The sequence below is a fragment of the Phyllostomus hastatus genome, unplaced genomic scaffold, assembly GCF_019186645.2.
Source record: "Phyllostomus hastatus isolate PE091 unplaced genomic scaffold, TTU_PhHast_1.1 phas_scaffold_39, whole genome shotgun sequence".
Taxonomy (NCBI): domain Eukaryota; kingdom Metazoa; phylum Chordata; class Mammalia; order Chiroptera; family Phyllostomidae; genus Phyllostomus; species Phyllostomus hastatus.
The window spans coordinates 30,931,743-30,955,126 of NW_025334028.1; the positions used below are offsets into that span (position 1 = coordinate 30,931,743).

Sequence of the window (23,384 nt, forward strand, 5' to 3'; positions counted from 1 at the left end):
TACAATGATTTAATCAGTTTCTTATCAATGAACACTCAGTTTATTCCCATTTGTTCTCTGCATATATATTTTAGAACTTACAGGAAACTTAAAGTATGTAATTCTGATTTCTCAGGTAGTTTTATTTAAATTTTTGCTTCTATAAACCAGCATTAAGACAAAAACAGTTTTTGGAATCCTGTTTCAAAAAGCTTTGATCACAAAAGTAGGCAATGCTCAATAAACATTTAAAAGGTTTCAACATCTCTAACCTTAATAGACGACTTTCCAAACTGGCTACAATCTGTCATTTTAGTTTTAACTACCTGGATTACTCACAAAGTCTCCACTTTGGTCACAAGGATTTATTCACCTAGAGGAGCCTTTGCTATCCTTCTGCCATAGCACTCACTGCTTCTCCAGGCTGGAAACGCTGGAAATCACTTTCTCTTTCTCTTCGCCTATCAAATCTAATCCAGAATTACAGGTCTAGCTCAAATCCTACTTGATCCATAAACTCTTCCTGACCTCCTAGCAGGAAGGAATTTTTCCTTCTATAAAGTCCCTTGGCACATGATATTTGCACCCTTTTTTGGGCAGTTAAATATATACTGTCTTGTAACAATTCCTTCTCTTGTGTTTTCAAATGTTATTTGAATCTTGCTTGTTATTTCCTCACTGGCATATTCATATGACCTTGCTACCGCTGCACCGAAGGACTGCTGGCCAGGTCAGTCTCGTCATTCGCTCAGCGCTGTAGTTTGCACATAGACGGAGCTTCGTAAGTATTTATTTATTTCATATGAACACTGGAAGTTACAGATCTATATTACTAAAATTCTTATTCAGTTTAATTTCTAGGCACAGATAAAAGTATACCGAAAAGCAATTTCTTAAAGCTCTTTCATCAAGATAGTAAAAAAGTCTTTGCTACTGACTAATACACTGCTGTAGTTGGTGACTGGACTATGTAATCTCTAAATCAAAATAGTAGCTCAAGATTTTAATGTTTTTATAATATTTAACATATTTTCTTAAAGTAGTTTGCATAAATACTGAATCACTTACCTTGCAAAAACTTAAGTAGAAGCACAAAAGTAGCAGAGTAACATGAGCACACTTCATGTTGGAGACATTCAGGGTCGGTGTCTCTACTGGGGATGCTTCTCTACCCCAGATAGGTTTTTCAAATTTAATATTTAACCTCTGAAAAAATATTTAAAAAGAGCAAACCTCCTCCAGAGCTTTGGACTTTTGAACTTGTAGAGAGTTTGGCTACAGTCCCAAGAGTTTACCGTAACTGAAACAAAGCAAAACAAAACAAAAGTCCTTCCCAGTAAGTAGCTGAGGGAGGCAACCAACAGGGACTGCGTTTTCTCCAGAGGCAACTGATTCCCCCTCTTGGTATTGAGTAAAACCTCTGTTCTGTTTTCTAAGGAAGACAAAAACTACACTGGAAGACAATTTCTTATGCTTTTGTTAAAATATTTAAAATGATAACATTTTCCCTCAGAGTTGAAGACTGGGTGATGGCAAAAAGGAATAATAGTAAATCAGATTGAAGGTATGCTGAATACTTTGAAAATCCTCAACGAAACAGCCCCTTTACCATGCACTGGCTGTGCTCTGATCAAGCCTTACGCTCTGAGTGAAAAAACACCTTTTTAAAATGAGCATTCTTTCCCTGGCACCAACTATAGTGCTGGATTCATTTATATTTGTAAAATAAATTTGTGGTAGCAGAAATGCTGTCACAGTTTGGGTTCTCCTGAAGCAGACATGAGACGGAATTGGGGAGGTGGGTGCAAAATATTTGGTAGCTATGAACTTCAGTGAAAGGAAGTGGGTAGGAGCAGGAACCAGCAGAGGGAGCAGTCGGACTACAATGCAGGTTTGTCACAGCCTCGCCAGCCTATGGGGAGCTCTGGAGTGACTGTGGCCTGTCACGTGTCCCTGGGTCAGGCAGAAGTGATTGGTGTAAGGAGTAGGGAAAAACTTAGGCCATGAGAAAATAGGAACCTAGCTAGCTAGAGCCAGGAGATTACTAGGTTAATGAACAAACATCCTGCCTTCCCGCCTTATGCAAGAATGCTTGGTTTGAAATTCCCACGCACAGTCTTTGTGAGCGAATTGCTAACTGCCTCGTCTGCTTCTGTGTAACGCTTGCTTGCCCGCCCCTATATAAGGACTTAGGTGTAAGTGCTCGGGGCGTCTTGTTTGCAGCTCCTTGTGGGCACTGTGTCGCTGGACACTTTGAGAGTTCACCCCTGTGCAGGTTAAACTTGGCCAATAAAGTAACATCTTTGATACCCTGAAAGTCTCCGATATTTGTTCTCGAGTTTGCTGGATGCTACAACTGGACCATTAAACCCTGCCTTGCTCTCAGTCACCTGGTGTAGGTTGCCCAGGAAATGCACAGCCTTAGGTGAGGCAGACCCTGAAGGAACAGACAATTCGATTCAGTCAGAAGTAGGTGTCTGCTGACCACACTCTTCATAGCTAGGCAGTAGAACCTTCCTTGAAGGAGAAACATGGGAAAATCATTTCCACCATTTATGCCTTTTACACTATTTTCATCTTTTAGATCTACTTACCATATGTGCTCCAAGAGTGGCTCCTTGAAAATTGCAGTGGGCCTCTCTGAGGGAAAATTTAGAATAGGCAGGTGACGGGAAAAACTATAGCCCCTGCCCTTGTCACTGATCTTGGGGCTGCAACTGGTACTCATCTTACCCAATCTAGATTCCCTTCACCCTGACCCTCCACCTCTGCCAGCTCCAGCGGGTTACCTGAGGGTGGGGCCCACAACCCCTCCCAGCAGTAGTTACCATTTCATTCTAGTTGCTGCTTCTACCCCTTTCCTGTCACAAGAGACAGCAAAGTAGCTATACGGTCCCATACATATCATACAGCAGCAGTCCTTCTGCCTCTGAATGATCAGAGCCAGTTACCCTATGATGGGGGTGACTCCTCTTCTCCCCCACTGGTCTCCAGACACCAGGAACCCAATGTGCAGCAGGCAGAAGGCTTAGCTTATAATTCAGTGTGATTCTTGCTGTGCCCTTGGCAGAAGTGTACTTCCTCTGGGGAACAAGACCCCTAATCTGCAGGGTCCAGAGTTCTGGGGCCAGGAAGTAAGAAGTCCCCAGTTGGCCATTGGGAAGAGATAGAATTGGGAAGTTGCCATTGTACAGATGGTATATGATATAGTCTAGGAAGAAAGGGAAAGTGCTTTGGGACACTTCCCCAATTTACATATCTGTTAGTGGAGACTGAGAAGTAATAGCTAAGAAAGGAAACGGCAAGACAGGAGACTTTCATAAAAGTGATGGTTAAGTGTGGTCATTCCTGATTCTATTCCTTGGGCTCCTGCACCCCTGTCTTCCCTCTCTGGGGGATACAATGTTGTATGTAGGTCTTCAACTCAATGCATTTGCTGTTTCCAGGAGGATAGCACCCTGTCTTCACAGAGAATTGCCTGGAGCAGGCCGTTCCAGTGGTCCCTGACATTGGATCTGAATGGTGTTGCATGTGGTGCCCAGTGAAGCATGGTCATAGGCCCACACTCACATCTTATTTGCTGTAAAGTGAGTACTCTTGACTGACAGGGTGTCATATGGGACCCCTGTTGAAAGATTAAATACTTTGTAATCCTTTGGATCATGATCCTAGCTGAGGCCCTGCAGACAGGAATGGGACCTGCTAATCTGTGATTAAGTCAATGCTTGTAAGAATGTACCACTGGCTCTTTGAAGATAGAAAGGACAGAATGTGGCAATTTACCACCAGGTGGCTAATTGGCGCAGTCTTGGGGGTCTGCACTGTGGCTGTCAGATTGAACATTTGTTGATGGCTGCAGCTAAATAAACCTTGGGAGCCCATGCTAATGGCCTCGTGGGTAGCCTCCATCTCTGCTACCATGGCCACTTCATTCCTGTGCCCCTGGCGTTAGCATTGGGGTGGCTGATGACTGAAACCGCTGATATGAATTGGCTGAGTTGTTCTGATGGTTATTAGTGCCTTTTTCTCTGGTGAATGTTAATATATGATACAAAGATTGTTACACTTCATCCCCACTCCTATATGCACATCCACAGGTTCCTACCTGAGACTTTCTTGGTTTAAATCTCTTAATATTTTTCGTTCTAGCCCCCTAGAGATGGTCAGGCAATCACTATTGCCTGTGATTCCACATATAATCTAACCTCAGGCCACTTCTTTTTCCACAGAGGGAAAAGTGGATGGCCAGGTGTGCTACAGAAGCTCTGCCCGTTGGGAGAATTTTCCTCACCACTGTCTTTTAAAACCACTTTTAAGTGTGACTGAAATGAGCTGGCCCATCTGTACCCCAAACACAAGCTTTTCTCTCCTTCCTTAGCTGGTCATTCCAGGTTCTCCATAGAGCCACAGGGGTGAGCTGAGAGGGGGCACAGGTGCAGCAATTTGGATTTGGGGTAGGGGAACCCTGGCTACCTGCTCATGCACTTTGCTTGTGCCCTTGGGTCCTTTTTGTGTTTGTTTCTGGATATAACACTTCCATATTACCTTTTTGCTAGGCCCGCTCAACCTTATGCTCCATGGGTCTGTTAAGACCCAGCTCATAATGGGCATTTCTGGCCACGTGGTGATGTAGTGTACCGTCTTCAGTTATTCCACATTCACCAGGACCCAGTGGTCAGAGGTTGTTTCTCAAAAAGAGCACACTTTTTACTGCAGATGGCATGGCCTTGTTCTTGAATCCTAGGGCCCTGTATTGAGGGAGAACCCACTGGATCTTCCTCAAATACTATGTGATTTTTTTTTCTCACTACTGACACCCCCAACACCATGGGGTCCTCTGGATTGTTTCAGAACCCTTTCCTGTTCTGGCAGCCAGAGCACTACTCCTTAGGGTGAAATATCCTGAGAAAGCAATTATTCCCAAAAGGGAATATTCCCCCAAACGCTCACTAAGTTTTGTGCTTCCTTCTTTATAAAAGGAAGTGCAAGATGAAACAATTTATCTTTTATTTCAGAGAATATGTCCTGGCAAGTTGCTGAGCATTGGTTTTCTGAAAATTTTACTGATATGCCAGGTTTTGTCTCCTGCCTCTGGAGCGTATGTGTCTCATGAAGGCATTCAGCATTCGAGGCCTTGGAGAAAGGGCTTGGGGAGGAAATGTGTAAATCAAGCAGGCAAAAACATCTTGTGTCAGAAAACGAGAAAGCTATCAGAAGCCAGTGAATGGTATAAAAAGACATAAGACTCACTTTGAAGGGGCTCTCATATACCAAAGATGAAACAACTTAAGCATTAAAAAGAACAATAATAATAAAGGATTGAAATAAAAATTTAAAATAATGAGGTTCTTTATTTCATCTAATAACTGCTGAAGAAATGATAAAATGAGCATATTACTGTTTTGTAGCCCCTCATGAATCAATGGATCTAGGAGATGATCACCAATAACTGCTAAAACCAGAAAAGCTGGAAGGAAACTTTATTTTTATTTATTTATGTTAAAGATCTTATTTATTTATTTTTAGAGGGGGAGAAGGGTAGATGAAAGAGAGTGGAGAAACATGGATATGTGAAAGAAACATGTATGTGTTGCCTCTTGAACGCACCCTGCAACACAGGCATGTGCCCTGACCAGGAATCAAACTGGTGATTTGCTTTGTGGGATGATGCCCAATCAACTAGCCATTCTGGTCAGGGCACTTTATTTTTTTCACAGTAAAAAAAATTTTTACATTTACAATTAGCCAGCTGGACTCAGTTTAGGTGACCTCAATTTTGTTGGTAACATCCAAAGCATCATAGTCTGGAGCCAGTGGAACATAGACCTTCCCCTCTCCCATCAGGCCTCATCAGGGTGCTGACCTTGGCTGTGTCAATGTCATAGAGCTTCTTCACAGCCTGTCTGATGTGGTGCTCATTGGCCCTGACATCCACAGTGAGCACAAGGGTATGGTTGTCTTCTGTCTCCTTCAGGGCTGACTAGGTAGCTGGGGGGAGCTTGATGGTGGCGTAGTGGTCAAACTTGTTTCTCCAGGGGGTGTGCTTCCCAGCATGTTTGGGCTGCCTTTGGAGCCACATGGTCCTGGGCTGTAGGAAGGTGGGTGACAAGTGATGGTTCCTGTTGTTGTTGTTGTTGTTGTTGTTCTGCTCTTCTGTTTCTTCATTGCTTCTGGCTGTGAATGCCTTTCAGCACTGCTTTCTTTGCCTTCAAAGCCTTGCTTTGACTTTGGCTTTAGGAGGGGCAGAAGCTTCCTTCTTCACCTTCAGTGCCATCTTGATGAAAAAAAAAGTGGACACGTTCTAATAGACGAACCAGGCTGGTATGAATCCTACTTATCAATCTTAACATTGCTAAAAGAGAGACAACCATACAGCATGAGCCTCCTCAGGTGATGCTATAGGAAGATTTTTGCAGAAAAAAAAAAGTTGAACCTCAACCGAATCAATTCTCCAGATCTCACTGAGAGAATAGGGAAACATGCTTTATACCAACAAGAGGATGGGAAATCTACCAGATAAAAGACACTTTCAACAAATAAATGCCATGAACAAAATAAAAATAGGGAGAGGAAAGTGATAAAAAAATAAAAGACATTTAAGAGATATATCAATCAAATGTAATTCATGGGCATAGTTTGGATTTTCACTTGATCAAACCAACTATTAAAACATTTTGAAATAATTTGGGGAAAACTTACATGGACTGTTACTAGCTGATACTAAAGAATTACTATTTTTGTTAGATGTGATAATGGTATGGTGCTTATATTTAAAAAGGTCTCTGCTAGACGTTTATGAATTACATGGTATGGGGGTTACTACAAAATACACTATCGAGAAATATATATACTTTAAAAATCTAGGGGTCTGTAGATGAAGTAAGATCTGCAAAGAGCTGGTAATTATTGAAGGTGGATTATGGGTACATAGGGGCTCATTATAATGTTCTCAACTTTTGGCCATGTTTGAAATTTTAATAAAAATTTTAAAAAGAAAGTCATGAGTTCATATTAATATTTCCAATTTAATGGCAACTTGGCTAATTCCTTTTAAAACTTTGTCCCAATATAAAGTTTTAAGCCCTTTTTCTTTTCTGTCATTTACAATATCTCTTAACCAAGTATTTTAATTAGATTTCCTAACTTCAGTAACACAGTGGATGTATGCTTTCTTAGATCTTGGGTCCCATAATTCGAATGTACTTACATCCTTTCTGCTCCACCCATCCCTTTTATAATCTCTTTGTTGATCATTCTATAATAATTTATCAACAAACAGAATCTTAATGGATGGACAGAAATTCAAAGTATAGAGAAGAGTTCAGTTAAATTCAATGAATACTTACTGGGCATCAGTTTTTTATTTTTATTTTTTACAGTCACTATTCTAAGTACTTAGGATACCAAAACATGTAAGATGTAGTTCCCACTCTTCAGGAGCTTATAGTCTAGTACAGATTTCTCAGTTGAGGTCTGCAGATATCATTAGGCGTTCTGTGAGAGGTTACTAGGGGTTCCAGAAAAGACCAGAAAATTTTTTTTTATCTTCCCCTGAGGATACATTTTCACTGATGAGAGAGCAAGAGGGGGGGGGAGAGAGAGAGAGAGAGAGAGAGAGAGAGAGAGAGAGAGAGAGAGAGAGAGAGAGAGAGAGAGAGAGAAGTGTTGATTGGCTGCCTCCCGTATGCACCCCAACCAGGGCCTGAATCCTCAACCTAGGTGTGTACCCTGACCAGGGATCAAACTTTCATTCCAGTTTTTCCAGGGCTGGAAAAATTCTTTTGAGTTTCCTTCTCCATGCAATTGCAATGCCAGCACTTGCAGTGATGAATAGATCAAGCAGCCTGTTAATAATTTTGCTAGAAGTTGTCCACCTATATGGCAGTGCTCTGCATGACTCTGTTCTTTTGGTTGTCTGTTCTCAGTTTTTGATGTAAGATAAGGAAGGAAGGCTGTTGCTAACTGGTGAGTGCTGAATTGTACTGAGGGAGGGGTAATGGGTTCATGGCATCAGCCTGTCCCCCTTGAACTCTATCTCCGATCCTCCCCAGACTCCCTTGCCCCTAGCCAACTGAGAGCAAACAAGGTTTCCTGATATACCACATCAAAGGGTGCATTTTAATTCTAAGGATTTGTAAACACTATGACTCAGATAGCTTTCTGTTGCTGTCATGTTGTAAATATTGCAAAATGTGGAGCTTGTAGGTTGAAAGTGAATTGTATTTTTAAGGATTTCATTTTTCTTTTGTAATTCCTGTTTTGTTTGCTTGTTTTTCACTTTATTAGCACCTGTTTTGCAAACACGACTTAAGGTCCAATGTGGTGATATTGTTAAAAGGATTGTATTTACTTATTTTTAGAGAGAGGGGAAGTGGGGGGAAACATCAATGTGAGTGAGAAACATCAATCCATACGGGCCCCAACTGGGACTAAACTTGCAACCCAGGCATGTGCCCTGACCAAGAACTGAACTTCACCTTGCAGAATGACACCCAATTATCTGAGCCACAATGTGGTGATTTTTGAGGATGAAGTGGGAGATGGAAGAGAATTCTAGGTATAAGTAATTCTGATAATGAAGAACTTAAAGATGCAGCAATGGCTCCAGGAAAATTGAGAAGACAACCATAAATCATATTTAAGAAACAAATAATTTTAAATGGCCTTTGAAATCCTAGAGTAAAATTTGTTTAAAAAGTCTGTCACCTTCAGTAAGAAAGTCCAAAAAGCAAGTTATTAAGTAGTAGAAATTTTTTATTAAAAAAGGATAAAGCCCCCCAGTTGATAAGAAACGCACAATTCTATTATGTAAATTTAGAGTAAAATGCTAGAATAATACATAATGTAAGAAACTAAAAAAGTGTCTCTGTTGAAGTTTGATAAATTGATGACATGTCACATGATGCTGAAGAGATTTTGTGTAATAAAACAAAAAACTTTTTATCCACACTGATGGATCAACAGATTTCAATAACAAATGTCATGTGGTAGCATTTACAAAATATGTAAATTGTGGTAACATTCAAGAAAATTTTTCCATAATAAAATGCTGCCCAAAACAAAGGCCAAGATACATTTACTGTTTTGTCTTCAGACTGGAAACAAAAGGTACATTTAGGAGGAAGTCTGTTGGCATCTGCATTGATGGTACCCCATCAACAATTTCAGCATCACTTCCTGAGAAAAAGAAAACCCTGATGTATTCACAACATACTGTTTTCCTCCCAGAGAAGTACTGGTGTCAGACATTTTTGGAGCTGAAATGAAAAAATTTCTGAGTGATGCTACGAAAATGGTGAAAGTTACCAAAGGCCAGTTCACTCAGGAATGTTTAAAAAACTGTGCTCACTTCAGCAGCACATATACTAAAATTGGAATGATACAGAGAAGATTAGCATGGCCCCTACACAAGGATGACACGCAAATTCATGAAGCGTTCCATATTTTTAACTCTTTTTCTTGGCACCTCTGCCTACCACTCTGAAGTGTATACGTTACTTCATGCATTCCAGTTTTTATTAAATGCATTCCTTTCAATCAAAAAACAACAACAAAAAAACTATGTGGAAGCATGGACAAAGACCACGTAAATTTACTGCCACATACATAAAATCTTTTGGCTTAGGAGATCATTCCTTCTTGGGAATGCCAGCTGCCATGTTACAAGAATGCTTAAGTGCTCTGTAAACAGGCCCATGTGGCAAGAATTAAATCCTTTTGGCAAGATGACATAAGCTTGCTAGGCACCTGAGTGAGCCACCTCAGAAACTGACCCTTCTCCAGTCTTGATTCAGATGACTGTAGCCTCAGTCAACATTTTGATTGCAACCGCACAAGAGACCCTAAAGCTAAACCACCAAGCTAAACTGCTCCTGAATTTCTGATCTACAGAGATTACACAAGAAAACGTTTATTGTTTTAAGCCACTAAGTGTTGGGATAATTTGTTACACACTAAGAGAAACATACAGATTTTGGTTCTTAACAGGATGTTTGAGCTGAAAAGTGAATTGTGGGAATACTTTCAAGAAAATAGTAGGCTAGATTTTGCCAAATGCTCTGAAGATCAAGAATAGCTACAGAAACTTAGCCTACTTAGTAGATATTTTTTATCACATGAACTAGTTGAATGAGTATATTCAAGGGCCTGGAGACATATTTTGATTTCAAGTGACAAGATTCTTGGTTTTAAATAGACATTGAATCTTTGGAAAAATCATGGCAAAAAGAAATCTTGAAATATTTCCACTGCTGCTTGCACTTGAGAGTGAGAAAGTCTCAAGTGTCAAGTTGAAACCCAGTCATCTGGGAAAACTGCAGAACAAACTGAACAGTATTTTCCCTCCCTTTCAACACAAAGGTATGTCTGAAAGAGGGCTCTTTTCTCTAAATCTCCTTTTCAGTTTGAGCACCTACTTTGGGAAAAGAGGAACTCTGTGAGTTGATGATTACAAACATAACATGAAATGTATTGATTTGCACTTCTACAAGTTCTGGATTTCTGTGAAAGAAGAGCATTCTGCCATTTATAGGGAAGTGATAAACATTTTACTGTACTTTTCAACATCTTGTGCAAACAAGCTTTTTCTTATCTAATGAGCATTAAGAACAAATACAGAAATCATCTCATTTTGGTTGCAAATGAAATCTGTGTAAGACAGTCTTAAGATCAACTCAGAACTGAGAATACACAGGGCAAAAGACAGCAAAGATTTCTTACTAAATAGGTAAATTTCATTATTTTTAGTTTAAAAAATAACACTTTTATGTATACATAGGCCTATAAATAGAGATGAACACTCACTAAAATCATTTTGCAACCTTTATTAAATCAAAGGAAAAACTGAAGTTTCCTCTCCCACTTAATTTGCATCAGAATTTATATCTTTGTGTGTGTGTGGGGGTAAACTACAGAGTAGGCTAATAAATACATTTTCTACAGAATTTATTGGGGTAACACTGGTTAATAAAATTATACAGATTTCAGGTACAGAATTCTACAGTCTTTGCTGAAAAAAGCACTGAGTTGCACAACAATGTGAACCACTGAACTATACACTTAAAAATGACTAATACAGTAAAGTTTATGTTACATGTATTTTATCAGTTTAAGAAAAGCATTGATAATTATCATTGAGTCATTGTCTACAATTTGCTCATCATAAATAATATTTTTGGCACAGATTTGAGACACGAAAATTATTTCAAGGATGCCTCCAGGATAAAAAGACAGAAAAAGGCTGGTTTAGTGAATGGGAGAAGGAGGTCTTGTGAGCAGGAATTGTTCAACAACTGCAGAGAAAGAGAAGCAAGGCAATAATGTTGGCCTGAGGTGGGCAGAGGTCAGGTGTACAGCGCAAGAAGAAAATAAAATTAATTCTAACAAAGGGCTAATCAAGAGGGGGATTTTAATTTAGATTTGTTGCTAAAGGAAATGGGGAGATATTTGGGGTCCTGAGGATGGCTATGGTATGGTATGTTTTAGTAAGGTCACTATGTCATCACATGTAGTACATAGAGAAGAAAAGTTAAGCCTGGAAGTATTTATTTTGAGGCAACAAAGATGTTCAGAATGGGAGACTGTTGTAGTTCACTGCTATTATTTCTGTACTTTTGAATTCTTGTAGATCATATTGGGTGATTTTGGGTAAGAATTAACACAAGAAAGTGTGGTAGTGACAACAGTAGGCCTGTAATGACAGTACAAGAACCACCTTATAAGGCAGAGGTCTCCAATCTCCCAGACGGGTACCAGTCTGGGCCTGTTAGGAACTGGACTGCACAGCAGGAAGAGAGCTTGAATGTAATGCGCTGGAATCATCTATAAACTATCCCCTCCTCCCTAGTCTGTAAAAAAATTGTCTTCCACGAAACACCCCTGGTGCAAAAAGGGTTGGGGGTCACTGTTATAAGGAATTAATAGAAATTGGTAGCTTTGGATAGAAGAGACAGCAACCAAGTCTGGGGCAGCAATGTTGATGATAGAGGAGAGTGCTGAAAAGCCTAAGCCCAAGAGCATGAGGACAGGCAGAGAACTGGAATGATGGACAATTTGGGAAGTGGAAGAGCAGGGAGCCAGAAAAGGACTGAGGACTGTGAGGATCCAAAGTTGTAGGTTGTCCTTCTAATTAGTTACGGGCCTTTATTTCTCTTGAAGGTCCCATAAAAGTTCAATGGTTTCATCACACTGAGTTTAAGATAACACGTGGAACACCAAATAGAGAAACACTGAATACAAATAAATATTAAACTACACAAAGCAAAATAGAGCAGGTAACTTATGAATAATTCTACCTCTGATGTATAGAATTTAAACTAAGTTTAACAAATTCCTTTTATATGTGGGACTATTAGGTGCTTTCACAAATCATGATTCCTAATATTTCCATGGTGAAGTTTACAAAGTTCTTTCAAAATCAAAATAACTCTGAAATAGGTACCAACCCCCATCCTCGTTCAGCGGCCAATTGTGTCAAATACCAAGGTAACGCCTCAGAAGATTCGGGTGTAAGAGAGACAAACCAAAGTTACTAAGTCATCAGCTTTCTTTGGGTAAGAAGCGTTAGCGGAAGCTGCAACCAGGTATCAGTGACGGGCTTAAAAAGGGGAGAGGGGCTCGTAGTATACACGGTGTACTGCCTGGCAGTGCTCAAAGCGTACTTGACAAAGGAATAAACTATCCGGTACAAAAGATAAAAATATGGTTTGGTTTTCTCTATCAAATAACACAGTTTCTTTAAAAATACACTGGCACCTTTTTCTTCTAGTGAAACTACAGAACAAAAGTACCGCCACAATTCAGCCACAACCGTGCGTACTTCAAGTCAAGGAAGGAAAAAAGGACGGGAGAAAACGCAGACAAGCCTTCGGGTACCAACGCTGCGGGTCAGAGCTGCTCAGAAGTGTGGGTGACAGCTGGCAACGAACTGAGGAGCGAGAGGATCACCTCGCAGCCTGAAAAGCAAGGACCCAGCAAGGAAGCTGGCATCCGCTGGGGACGTGCCAGGCCGGTAGGAGACAAACCGAGCCTCTAACCCCAGCCGTCTCCCAGGGCACCACCGGGGCACACTTCGTGCGACGTCAGGAAGCGACGGACGCCGCCATTGTGCGTCACTTCCTTGGCTCGTCGGTAGGCACGTCTAACTGTCGTAAACCAGTGGTTGAAGTAAGACATGCTACTCTTTCAAGCGCTGAAGGCTGTTATGGAAAGTTGACGGTGTCGTTAGTCCTGCCGGTGAGTTTTGTTTGTTTGTTTTTCGTAAACCAGTTATTAGAGTTTGGGGACTCGCCCATCCACTTTGTGCCGGTACGGTGGCCGAGGAGGCTTGTGTGCGGCGGAAGTACCGGCGGGTGGGTGTGCGCACCCGGGCTAGACGCGCACGTGGATCCGGTGAGTGGTTGCAGGGAGCCGAAGGAACAGGGAATGCTGCGGCCGGGAGGCAGGCGGGAGGGAAGGGACAGCAGCATGAACATCTTTCTTCCTGCGGGGGGAGGAGGTACTAACCGAGGGCGACGAAGCTGGTGACAGTGGGTCGGAGTTCACAGGGCCTGGAGGAGGCGACACTCCTCACCCTTCGGTTTTGTCACTGGCGGCTTGGGCGTTGGTTTTGGTAGCAGAGTTGCTGTTTTACTGTCCCCTTTTATGGCCTTTTGGCCGAGACTCAAAAGGGTGAAGTGGTGTACCCAGAGGTCACAGTGACCAAAAGGCACGCACTGTTTTTCTCACCAGGTGGAAGCGAGCATGTCTTTTCGAGGCGGAGGTCGTGGAGGCTTTAATCGAGGCGGTGGAGGTGGCGGCTTCGGTCGTGGCGGCGGCAGCAGTAACCACTTCCGAGGTGGAGGTGGCGGCAATTTCAGAGGCGGCGGCGGCGGCAATTTCAGAGGCGGCGGTGGCGGCAGAGGAGGATTTGGACGTGGGGGTGGCCGCGGAGGCTTTAATAAAGGCCAAGACCAAGGACCTCCAGAACATGTAGTTTGTACGTGGGTTTCTAAGTTTAGCCTACTTGGGGATGGGGACGGTCCTAGGAAGTTGTGGGTTTGTATCATTAGTAAGTGTGACTGGGGGTCAGGTACTGTAAGATAGGTCCAGCAACTCACACATGGAGGTCGCTGCTTGGTTGGGGAGTGAAATCTGTGGAGATGCTGTCAACGGCCTTATAATCATGCTCTAGTGTGTAAGGGGGAGATTAGGAAGGCTGAAGGACACTTAGAATGCATCATGGAGGTGGGACTTGAGCTTGGTCTGAAAGATAATTAAGTAGGTAATATTTTATGCTTATCTCTATTGTTCTCATTTTACAGGTAAGAAAACTGTGACTCATAGTTAAGTTTCTTTGACAGGGTCGTGGTTAGGAATAAATGATCAATCAGTAAGTGATGTATTTGAGATACAAAGCAAGTTTTCTGATACCAAGGCCCAGACTTTATCTTACTTATAAGAGAACTGAGAGAAAACTTTTTGCTTGGAAGAGAAACTGCAGAAGGAGGCCAAGAAAAAGACCTAATTTCTAGAGCAGTTTTGGAGTGATTATCAGTGAGGTGGGATTGAGATGGAAGTCAGGGAAAGTGACAGAGATTTGACAGTGGAAGCGTGTATCAAAGAGGAGAAAAGATGAACACAGTCCAACATAAAGAATGGGTTTGGTCAGTATGCAAGATGGTTTGCAGAGGGTAGTGGTTGGTCAGAGGTCCTAGCCCAGGGCCATTTCAACAGTCCTTGTGTGAGAGAAACAGTGAGAGCATGGTGGAAGTGAGAAGAAAAAGGAAGGGTTAGATGGGAGAGAGATTTCAATGGAAACAAATTCGGTAGAACTTGACTAATACTGTCCTGGGAAATGTTAAAGTGTTCCAGATTTTGAGCCTGAATGATAGGGATGGACAGTTGGTTTTGCAGCAGTGTGATGAATAATTTAGTTTGGGTTGACAGTCAGTTAGAAATGGAGGTAGTTATTTTGAGATTCCACACTTTTCTGGAAAAGATTGAAGAGTCCTTGGTGAAGAGATGGTAGTGGGAGGGTATAAAAGGGGAAGAAAAAAAGATAGGGGAACAGGGGTAAAATCAAGACTGATTTTACCATTAGGGATTGGGGAGAAGGAAGAATAGACATTGAAATGCAATATGGTGTTTAAGCAAATAATAATACTAGTTATTGATGTAATAAAACCACTGTTACAGGTTGAGTGGTCTCAGTGTGCCAGGCACTTTTCTAAGCACTTGACATTTAATATTGCACTTAATACTCAGAATACTATATGTTGGGTATTAAAGATGAGGACACTCAAGTTGAGAAAGTGAGGCTCTAACCCTGTGTCACATTGCTGGCTTTGGGGAATTGGAATATCAACACAAAGGCTTTGTACCTCAGGAGAACAGGTACGGTGAAATCCCAGGTAGTCAAGAAGAAAGCTTCCAGGAAAGGTTGGTCAATATCGTTTGAAATTGCTTTATACTTTAATGTTTTCTTATCCTGTTTCAGTATTAGGAGAGTTCCTACATCCCTGTGAAGATGACATAGTTTGTAAATGTACGACAGATGAAAATAAGGTGCCTTATTTCAATGCTCCAGTTTATTTAGAAAACAAAGAACAAATTGGAAAAGTGGATGAAATATTTGGACAACTTAGAGATTTTGTATCCTTTTTAATTAAAAGATATAGTAATCTCATTGAAAGGTTACTATTTGCTTTTTCTGGAGCTAGGCATTAGCTAAATTGAATCTGTTGCTTCATGACACTGTTGCTAAGATTGGAACATAAAAGAGAATCAAGAGAGGAGAATGTATTTCCATATATACAGGGGTGGCCAAAGATGGGTTTACAGTTTGTATGGTAAACATAATAATAAATAGCTATAAGAATAAACTTTTGCATACAACTGTAAACCAACTTTTGTCCAACCCTGTATTATAAAGGTAGGTCCTTTGGAAGGTTTTAGAAATGATTTCCATTAGGATAAGTGCTGCAGGATAGAGGTACTTTGCTTTGGATATGATGGGGCCCCTGGAATAGTATGGTGGAACTGGAAGTTTTAAAACAAAATATTAATTTCTCCTGGAAAACTCATTTCTCGCTATTTCTAAACATTTCCATATATCCTAACCTTGTTTTTAAAATTACATATGAATTCAGATGGTTACCTTTTTTTATCTTAATTGATTTTTCCTTAATATAACTAATAGTATTTTTCAGTTAAACTATCAGAAAACATGAAGGCATCATCCTTTAAAAAACTACAGAAGGTGAGTCAAGCTCATGGTATGCAGGATCCTTGGATTTATAAGTGAATGACCTACCCCAGGGCAGTCCTGTGTAGGGCACTTTGAGACTCCCTCAGTATATCACCAGCGAAGCTCTTAAATTGACATATTCTGTACTTCACACATTGAACTTATCATCTTGAAGAGTAATTTATTTAATACAGGCTTTCAGAAAGTATTCCTTGTTCATATTAGCAAATGCTGTGGTTGCTAGATTATGTTTTTTAGTTTATGTAAAACTATCTTATTGAAAAGCCTTGCATGACCAAATATTCTAAGTAAAATATTAAATTATAAAACTCATCTGAGAGAAGTCAGATATTAAATGATTTCACAGATATTTCGATAATTTCAGGTATGTGTGGTGCAAGAGAAATACAGGTAGCTATGAAAATGTTAGTAGTGGAACCAAATTTAGTGTCTTGGTGTTCTGAGGAAGTGAGCTTGAAGCTGAGACCGGAAAGTTGATTAGCAGTTATTGCCAAACCCACTTGTCAGAATTATCAGGGGGTGCTTTTAAGAAGATGTATTTCTGGGTTGCACTCCTAGAAATTTGGCCCAGAATGTCTTAGGTAGGGACCAGGACTCAGTTGTAGAAAGGAAAGCTCCTAGAAAACTGGGATGTAGTTAGGCTGCACCAGGCAAAGAGGAAAAGGAAATGCATTCATTACAAGTAGAGAAAACAGTATGTGCAAGTCTGAGACAGTAAGCCACTTGAAGGATCCGGAAAAGGCAGAGGTGTAGCTTGGACATAGAATATTTAGGAATGAGAAAATTGTGGATTAAGACTAGAGGTGGGCAGGGGCTAGATTAGTTAAGGCCTTGAAGTCATGGGAAAGAGTTGAGACTTCAGTGTTAGTTTAAATATTAGGACAAGTGTGGTTAAATTTATGCTTAAGAGCTCAGGAAAAATAAAAGAAACCTAGGAAGGGGTCAGTACTCTGTGTGAAGGGGCCAGGTGGAGGCTGCTGCATTAGTCCTGGAAGAGATATTTTGGACTGGAAATGGAGAAAAATGGATGGATTTATGAGAGAGATAGGAAGTAGAATTGGTAGGTTTTGGTAATTGTTGAGCTGTTGAAATTGAAGTAAAAATTGCTACCATCTTTCAGATGTCTGATTTCAGCACTTTATGGATGGTGTCACTGGTTGCTGAAATGGCAACCCTGGAGAAGAAGGGAATGGGGGAAGAGAATGAGTTCAGTTTTGGGTGATAATGAGTTTGAAGCATTTGTGAGATATTCACACAGGTGCTCAAAGGAAGAGTGGACTAGGGGCAGAATTGGGAAGTTGTCATTGAACAGGCAGTGTATGATAGAGTCTAGGAAGAAGCTTTGAGGCACCTCCTGAATTTATCTATCTGTAAGTCGAGACTCAGAAGTAACTGCCAAAAAAAGAGAAGGCAAACCAAAAGAGTTTCATAAAAGTGGTACCCAAAGGTCAAGAGAACAATATGTTCCCAAGAGGAAGGGCCACTCAGCCAAGGCAACGTTCTCATGGGAAAGAGCAACATGGAGGGCAGCAAGTCGTGGAGCCAATGGAGTGGGGGCCCAGAAGCTGGCGTGGGATAGGAGATGCGATGGGGACAATGCCTTCTTGCTGGCATCTGGCATCTGGCTGTGGAAACCCTGGCAAGTATGCACTGGGAAATTGTACTGCTTTCGGTGGGCCTAAGAGCCAGGCTTCTCATTTGAAGAAAAGAATTTGCCTGTAATAGCCATTTAAATTTGATCTGGATACCTTCCTTTTCTCACAGCATTATTTATTTGAGGATTTATTTAGTTGTTTTGTGTTTGTTCTTTAAATCACAGATACTGAATTAGTACATTGTACCTCTCCCCATTTCTAGATTCAGTGTTGAGGTTCAAGCCTTCCTCACCTAGCCTGTATTGTTGTAATGGTCTCTAGACTCATGCTGTCCAGTCAGATTTTCGGTGAAGATGGAAATTCTTACAGTACAGTAGCCATTAGCTATTTGTAGTTTTTGAGCACCTGAAATGTGGCGTGTGACTTGGGAGCTGAATTTTCAATTGTTAATTAATTTCAGTCTAGCCACATGTGGCTAGTGGTTGCCACATTGGACATTGCAGACCTAGATAATGTTCTTGAAGGGGTGGTCTCTGCAGGGAAGGAAGGTGATAAGGTGACATCTGCAGAGGGACTCAGACATTTTGTTATACTAATAAGTTTGAAGGCTTCATGTGTGTTTTGTGTACAACTGTGAAATGTACCCATTATATTTCATTATTATGAAAAAAGTATTTTTTAACCCTAAACGTACAGTGAATTTAGTTTCTACAGACCTTCCATTACTTAATATTTTCAGTAAAATATTATTGATCCTTTATTAAAGTCTTGAAATAACTAGTAGACATACTGGACATATGCTTTATTTTGGACTTTAATACTAAATTTTTAATGGTTTCATTTTTCTTACTGAATTCTGTTGAGTTAAAATGTTAATTTTTGCAAGGCATTATCTATTAGGAAGAATTAGATTGCATTGGTCTTTGGTCTTTCTGTTTATATATATGTTGTACTTATTATGTACCAAAGTTTAGGTGTTTTATGTACTTTATTCTTTTGATTTTCACAAGGATCACGTGAGGTAGGTACTGGGTTGGCCAAAAAGTTTGTTTGGTTTGTTTGTTAAATAGAATATACGGTTTTCATTTTCACTAATAATTTTACTGATTTGGATATGTCATCTGTCTCCTGTGTGGTATCACATTGACTGTTCTCCATTAATGTCTCAATTTGATTGTTGTCAACTTCAGTTGGTCTACCTGACCCTGGAGCATGGTCCAGTGAAAATTTCCAGCATGAAATTGTAAACCGCCTTTGACACGTTCAATTAGTCACAGCAACTTCTCCATACACTGCACAAATCTTGTTTTGTGTTTCAGTTGTATTTTTACCTTTCTTGAAATCATAAAGCATAGTATGCCAAAAATGTCTCTTCTTTCCTCCCATTGTCAGTATAAAAATGTTTACACAAAAATTCACCATTTATGATGAGCTTTTTTTAATAATGCACGCGGATACAATACAATCTAACAAAATTGTTTTGAATGAAGTTAGATGACCTAGTGCTACTAGAGCCATCATATGGAAAACACCAAATGAGCTGTTTGGCCGACCCAATACTTTATTATCGTGATTTTACAGATCAGAAAACTAAGACACAAAGAAACTTAAGTCCTTGTCCAGGGCTATACTGTAGTATATACTAGAGCTGAGATTTGAACCCAGGCATTTTGGAGTATAGGTGTAGGTTCTTAATGATTATACTATACTGCCTCCAAGTCATTACTCTAACTGTTTCTATTATACTTCCAGTTCTATATAGACCCATATAAGCTGTTGCCACTGCAGAGGTTTTTACCTCGACCTCCGGGTGAGAAGGGACCTCCAAGAGGTGGTGGCAGGGGTGGTCGTGGAGGAGGAAGAGGAGGAGGAGGAGGCATAGGTGGTAGAGGCGGTAAGTTACTTGTGGGATAAAATTTGTAATGAGATTTCCAACTTGCAGTCAATTTGTGTAGTACAATTATATTTTGTACATAGGCAAACCTCCCTAATGTTTGTTTACTTTTCTAAAGCTATGTTTAAATCTTGGCAAATTGTCATAGCAATAATGTTAGTTTCAATAACTTATGTTAAAAAGTCTAATAAAGTATAATTTTGAGGAATTTCATCTCTGAGTTTTTCATGTTTTGGGAATTTTATAAAATATAAGATCATAACTGAATTTTAATGTCATTGAGTGTTGATTGTATGCTGGGAGCTGGTCACATAGTTTCTTTAATAGCTAAGTATATTTTAATATTCAGAAAACCTTGCAAGGTAGGTGATATCCTTATTTTTTGGATGAGGACATGGAGGCTTACAAAAGTTAATTTGTCTTAATCAAACAATAGGCAGCCTAGAAATAAAATCTTTGTCTTCTGATGTCATGTCAAAGACCATTATCAATAAATTAATTGCTTTGAGGTCAGTATTTTGACACGTATTTCCTCAAGGCTTTGATACATTCATTATCATGGGCAACTAGCAGGCTTGGGGAAGAAATGGGATGGAGCACTGGGCGTGCTTGTGCCTGTGAGTGTTGTGGTGGGTGGACGCCTGGCAGGTGGGCAGAGCCAGTGGGGAAAGGAAGAGGAGCTGAAAACGGGGTTGGAAAGCTTCTGTTACTGGGTCATAAAAGAGACAACTCACTTTTCATATTGTGTCTCTTGACTTAATTATTATTTCACTCTATAAATGTACTTTGTGGGTGTAGATAGCTAGGAGATAATTTCTTAAGAGAGCAAACACATTTCTTTTTAAAATATTTTTGGGAGTGCCTCTTCGGGTATTTGATGGAGAGAGATCCCCTCATTCCTATTCTATATTTGATCTCATACACAATGTTAAAAAAGTTCACAACTCTAGTTTTTAAAAACCTTTGTATTTTTATACCAGTATTTAGAAATATGTATTTGTTTTTTTCTCTTAATGCTTTCTCTGTTATTTTTTATTGTTTTAAATATTTATTTATTTTTAAAGAGAGGGAAAGGGAGGGAGATTTGCATTGTGTATTTTTACCTCCTTTGTCATAGATTAATTGACCATATAGATGTAGGTTTATCGCTTGGCTCTCTAGTCTGTATTCTCCATTGATTATTGTGTCTGTTTTTATGCCAGTACCATACTGTTTTGATCACTAGTGCCTTGTAGTATAATTTGATATAATGTAGTACGATATCTCCAACTTTATTCTTCTCAAGATGCCTGTGAGTATATGAGGTCTTTTGTGGTTCCATATAAATTCTCGGATCATTTGTTCTACTCCTGTGAAAAATGCTGTTGGTATTTTGACAGGGATTGCATTGCATTTACAGATTGATTTGAGTAGTATGGACAGTTAACAATGTTAATTCTTTCTATCCATGAGCATGTTATATGCTTCCATTTATTTGTGTCTTTCTCAGTTTCTTTCTTCACTGTCTTGTAATTTTTTGAGTACAAGCCTTTTTACCTCCTTGGTTAAATTTATTCCTAAGTATTTTTTTGATGCAATTGTAAATGAGATTGTTTTCTTAATGTTTTCTTAATTTCTCTTCCTTATAGCTTATTACTGGTAAATACAAATGCAACTGATTTCTGGACATTAATTTTGTATCCTGTTACTTTACTGAATTCATTTAACAGTTTTAATAGTTTTGTTTGTTTGTTTGTTTGTTGACTCTCTAGGCTTATTTCTATATAATGTCATCTGCAAATGACAGTTTTACTTCTTCCTTTCCCTTTTGGATGCCTTTTTTTTTTCTTGTCTGATTGTTTTGGCTAGGACTTACTGTAATTTTTTTAAATTCATCATTTCGTACAAAATAAGCCTCCCCGCCCCCAAATAAGTAAAAAGGAAGACTGAACTAGGAAGCCAGTATGTGTTGGGTAATAGAAAATTGCTGTACAAATTTAAAATTTCAAGGCTCATCTACATGTATCAATGATGGTCCATATGCAGCTCAGTTAACCTTAAAGGGTGTGTTTATTGTCGAATGCATAGATGAAAACCACTCATTATCTGCTTTCCTTTGTTCTTATGGTAAAAAGCCATTGTTCAATCAAAAAAGTATTTATGTAACCAAAAGGTTAAGATGCTCATACAGTTAACAATAGGGCTAAATGCAGCTTTATAGTAACAAACTTTCCTAATTCACTAAAACGAAATACTTGTCACAGAAGTGAGGAGAACCAGGTTTGTTAAAGTAACTACGGTGATAGAAATGTATTAGCCTCAGAAGCTACTGAGGGTGGTCCATTCTAGCCTAGTACAGTGTAAAAAAACAAACCAACCCCAAACAAAAACAGAATATTAGTTTAAAAATTGTAATCTAGGGTTTTAGTCTGCTTCTCAATTGGGAAACTTCTATGTTTTTTCCATCTTTATCTTTTAAAAAATTCTATAAGATACATTTATGAATCTGTATTTTTCTTTATGATTGAAGGGATTGTATTGATATTTCTAGGCTTGTCAGAATATGAATGGCTGCAGTTATTTAATAAATGTGTCTTTTATTTTTAGGTGGCTTTAGGGGTGGAAGAGGAGGAGGTAGAGGTGGAGGCTTCAGAGGAGGAAGAGGAGGGAGTGGTGGTTTCAGAGGTAAATGAAAAATCTTTAAATGATTGAATTTCTAGAATTTGTACTGCCTACCATTTTAAATTATTTATTTATTTTTATTTCTATTTATCAGCAAGTCTGTAGACTACCCTGGAGTTCTTTGCTTTATCCTAATTATAACTTCAGTTTATATCACTCTTACTTTTTCCCTTTGAATTTTTTTACCTTCAAGTTTATTTTGATGTATTTTTAATTTGAAAAATTAAAAACGTGTGTTATGAATGACAGTTAAATTTGGTAAATATGTTTGCTAAACATTACAAGGACTAATGTTGATTTTAAACTTTAGATTTGGGTGATAGTACTATTAAAAATTCATTTCTATACCTTTAATACTTTTGTTTTCTTTTAATCAGGGAGAGGACATTAGGTGTAAAAGTTGACAGAGGAACTTTACCAGTTGATTTCTGCATTAACCTGCACGACCTACTTCTGGGGATCAGTGATTTGTTTTTTGAACAAGTCTTGAAGTCCTGGGGATTATATGACTGTGGCATTCAGATGTCAGCATCATTCAAACATGAGTGTGGCAGAACAGGAGGCATTTATGCTCTAAAGGGGTCTGAACAAGTGTTCTTGTGTTTTGTATTCTGCCTGGAATTGTGATTGCTTAATAAATGGACAGTTTTCCTATGAAGCATATTTGAATTTTTATAATAAAAGTGTCTTTTATCAACCTTTAAGTTATTTAGAGTTGTGTTAATTAAACCAGAGCTATTTTTGAAATTAAAATGAACAACTAAAACCTAAACCCAGTGTTTTTCATGTAGGGAAAATGATTTATGTATGGATATAACTGATCCTTAAAAATTAGGCTAGCGAAGCAGTGCTTTACTATTTGTAAACTAACACCCTTTCAAAGTTTTTGCCTTTTATATACAAGAACACCAACACCCTTTATTGTATTTTCTTTTTTTATGTTAGTAAGCAGTGTCTCTAATTGTAATGATTAATTGGTCAGAAAATTTTAGCATGGATTACAACTCTA

At 39.3% G+C, this 23,384-nt stretch overlaps 2 protein-coding genes, 1 non-coding gene and 2 pseudogenes across 5 annotated transcripts in view; 3 read left to right on the top strand and 2 right to left on the bottom strand.

The window, feature by feature from the left end:
- CFI (complement factor I) overlaps nt 1-1,175 on the bottom strand; it is a 45,561-nt gene extending 44,386 nt beyond the window's left edge. Inside the window, exon 1 of the mRNA XM_045820221.1 lies at nt 1,048-1,175. Coding sequence (XP_045676177.1) covers nt 1,048-1,104 — 57 coding nt within the window. The 5' untranslated portion in view covers nt 1,105-1,175. The remainder of the gene's footprint in view (nt 1-1,047) is intronic.
- A 2,252-nt stretch (nt 1,176-3,427) lies between these two features.
- Nucleotides 3,428-23,072, top strand: GAR1 (GAR1 ribonucleoprotein). Of its 3 annotated transcripts, XM_045820222.1 has the most exons (8): nt 3,428-3,566; nt 12,746-13,212; nt 13,708-13,954; nt 15,455-15,609; nt 16,157-16,216; nt 19,573-19,714; nt 22,301-22,378; nt 22,753-23,072. In XM_045820222.1, the coding sequence occupies exons 3-8, from the start codon at nt 13,720-13,722 to the stop codon at nt 22,764-22,766; spliced, it is 684 nt and encodes a 227-aa protein (XP_045676178.1). In that variant the 5' UTR covers nt 3,428-3,566; nt 12,746-13,212; nt 13,708-13,719; the 3' UTR covers nt 22,767-23,072. The 3 variants fall into 3 exon arrangements, with proteins under 3 accessions (XP_045676178.1, XP_045676181.1, XP_045676180.1); XM_045820225.1 differs by lacking the exons at nt 3,428-3,566; nt 12,746-13,212 and adding an exon at nt 13,286-13,368; XM_045820224.1 differs by lacking the exons at nt 3,428-3,566; nt 12,746-13,212 and adding an exon at nt 13,366-13,474.
- On the bottom strand, nt 5,517-6,253 carry LOC123806837 (annotated as a pseudogene).
- On the top strand, nt 9,321-9,427 carry LOC123806994. Its single transcript, XR_006783566.1, has one exon. It is a non-coding gene; the product is annotated as a U6 spliceosomal RNA (small nuclear RNA).
- On the top strand, nt 21,915-22,054 carry LOC123807016 (annotated as a pseudogene).
- Nucleotides 23,073-23,384: the final 312 nt, after the last annotated feature.

What these genes read in the sequence shown, in the direction of transcription:
- GAR1 (XM_045820222.1), top strand. Translation starts at nt 13,720, where the DNA reads ATGTCTTTTCGAGGCGGAGGTCGTGGAGGCTTTAATCGAGGCGGTGGA. An exon ending in ACCTCCAGAACATGTAGTTT is followed by an intron (nt 13,955 to 15,454) that starts GTACGTGGGTTT and finishes ATCCTGTTTCAG; the next exon opens with TATTAGGAGAGTTCCTACAT. An exon ending in CCTTTAAAAAACTACAGAAG is followed by an intron (nt 16,217 to 19,572) that starts GTGAGTCAAGCT and finishes TTATACTTCCAG; the next exon opens with TTCTATATAGACCCATATAA.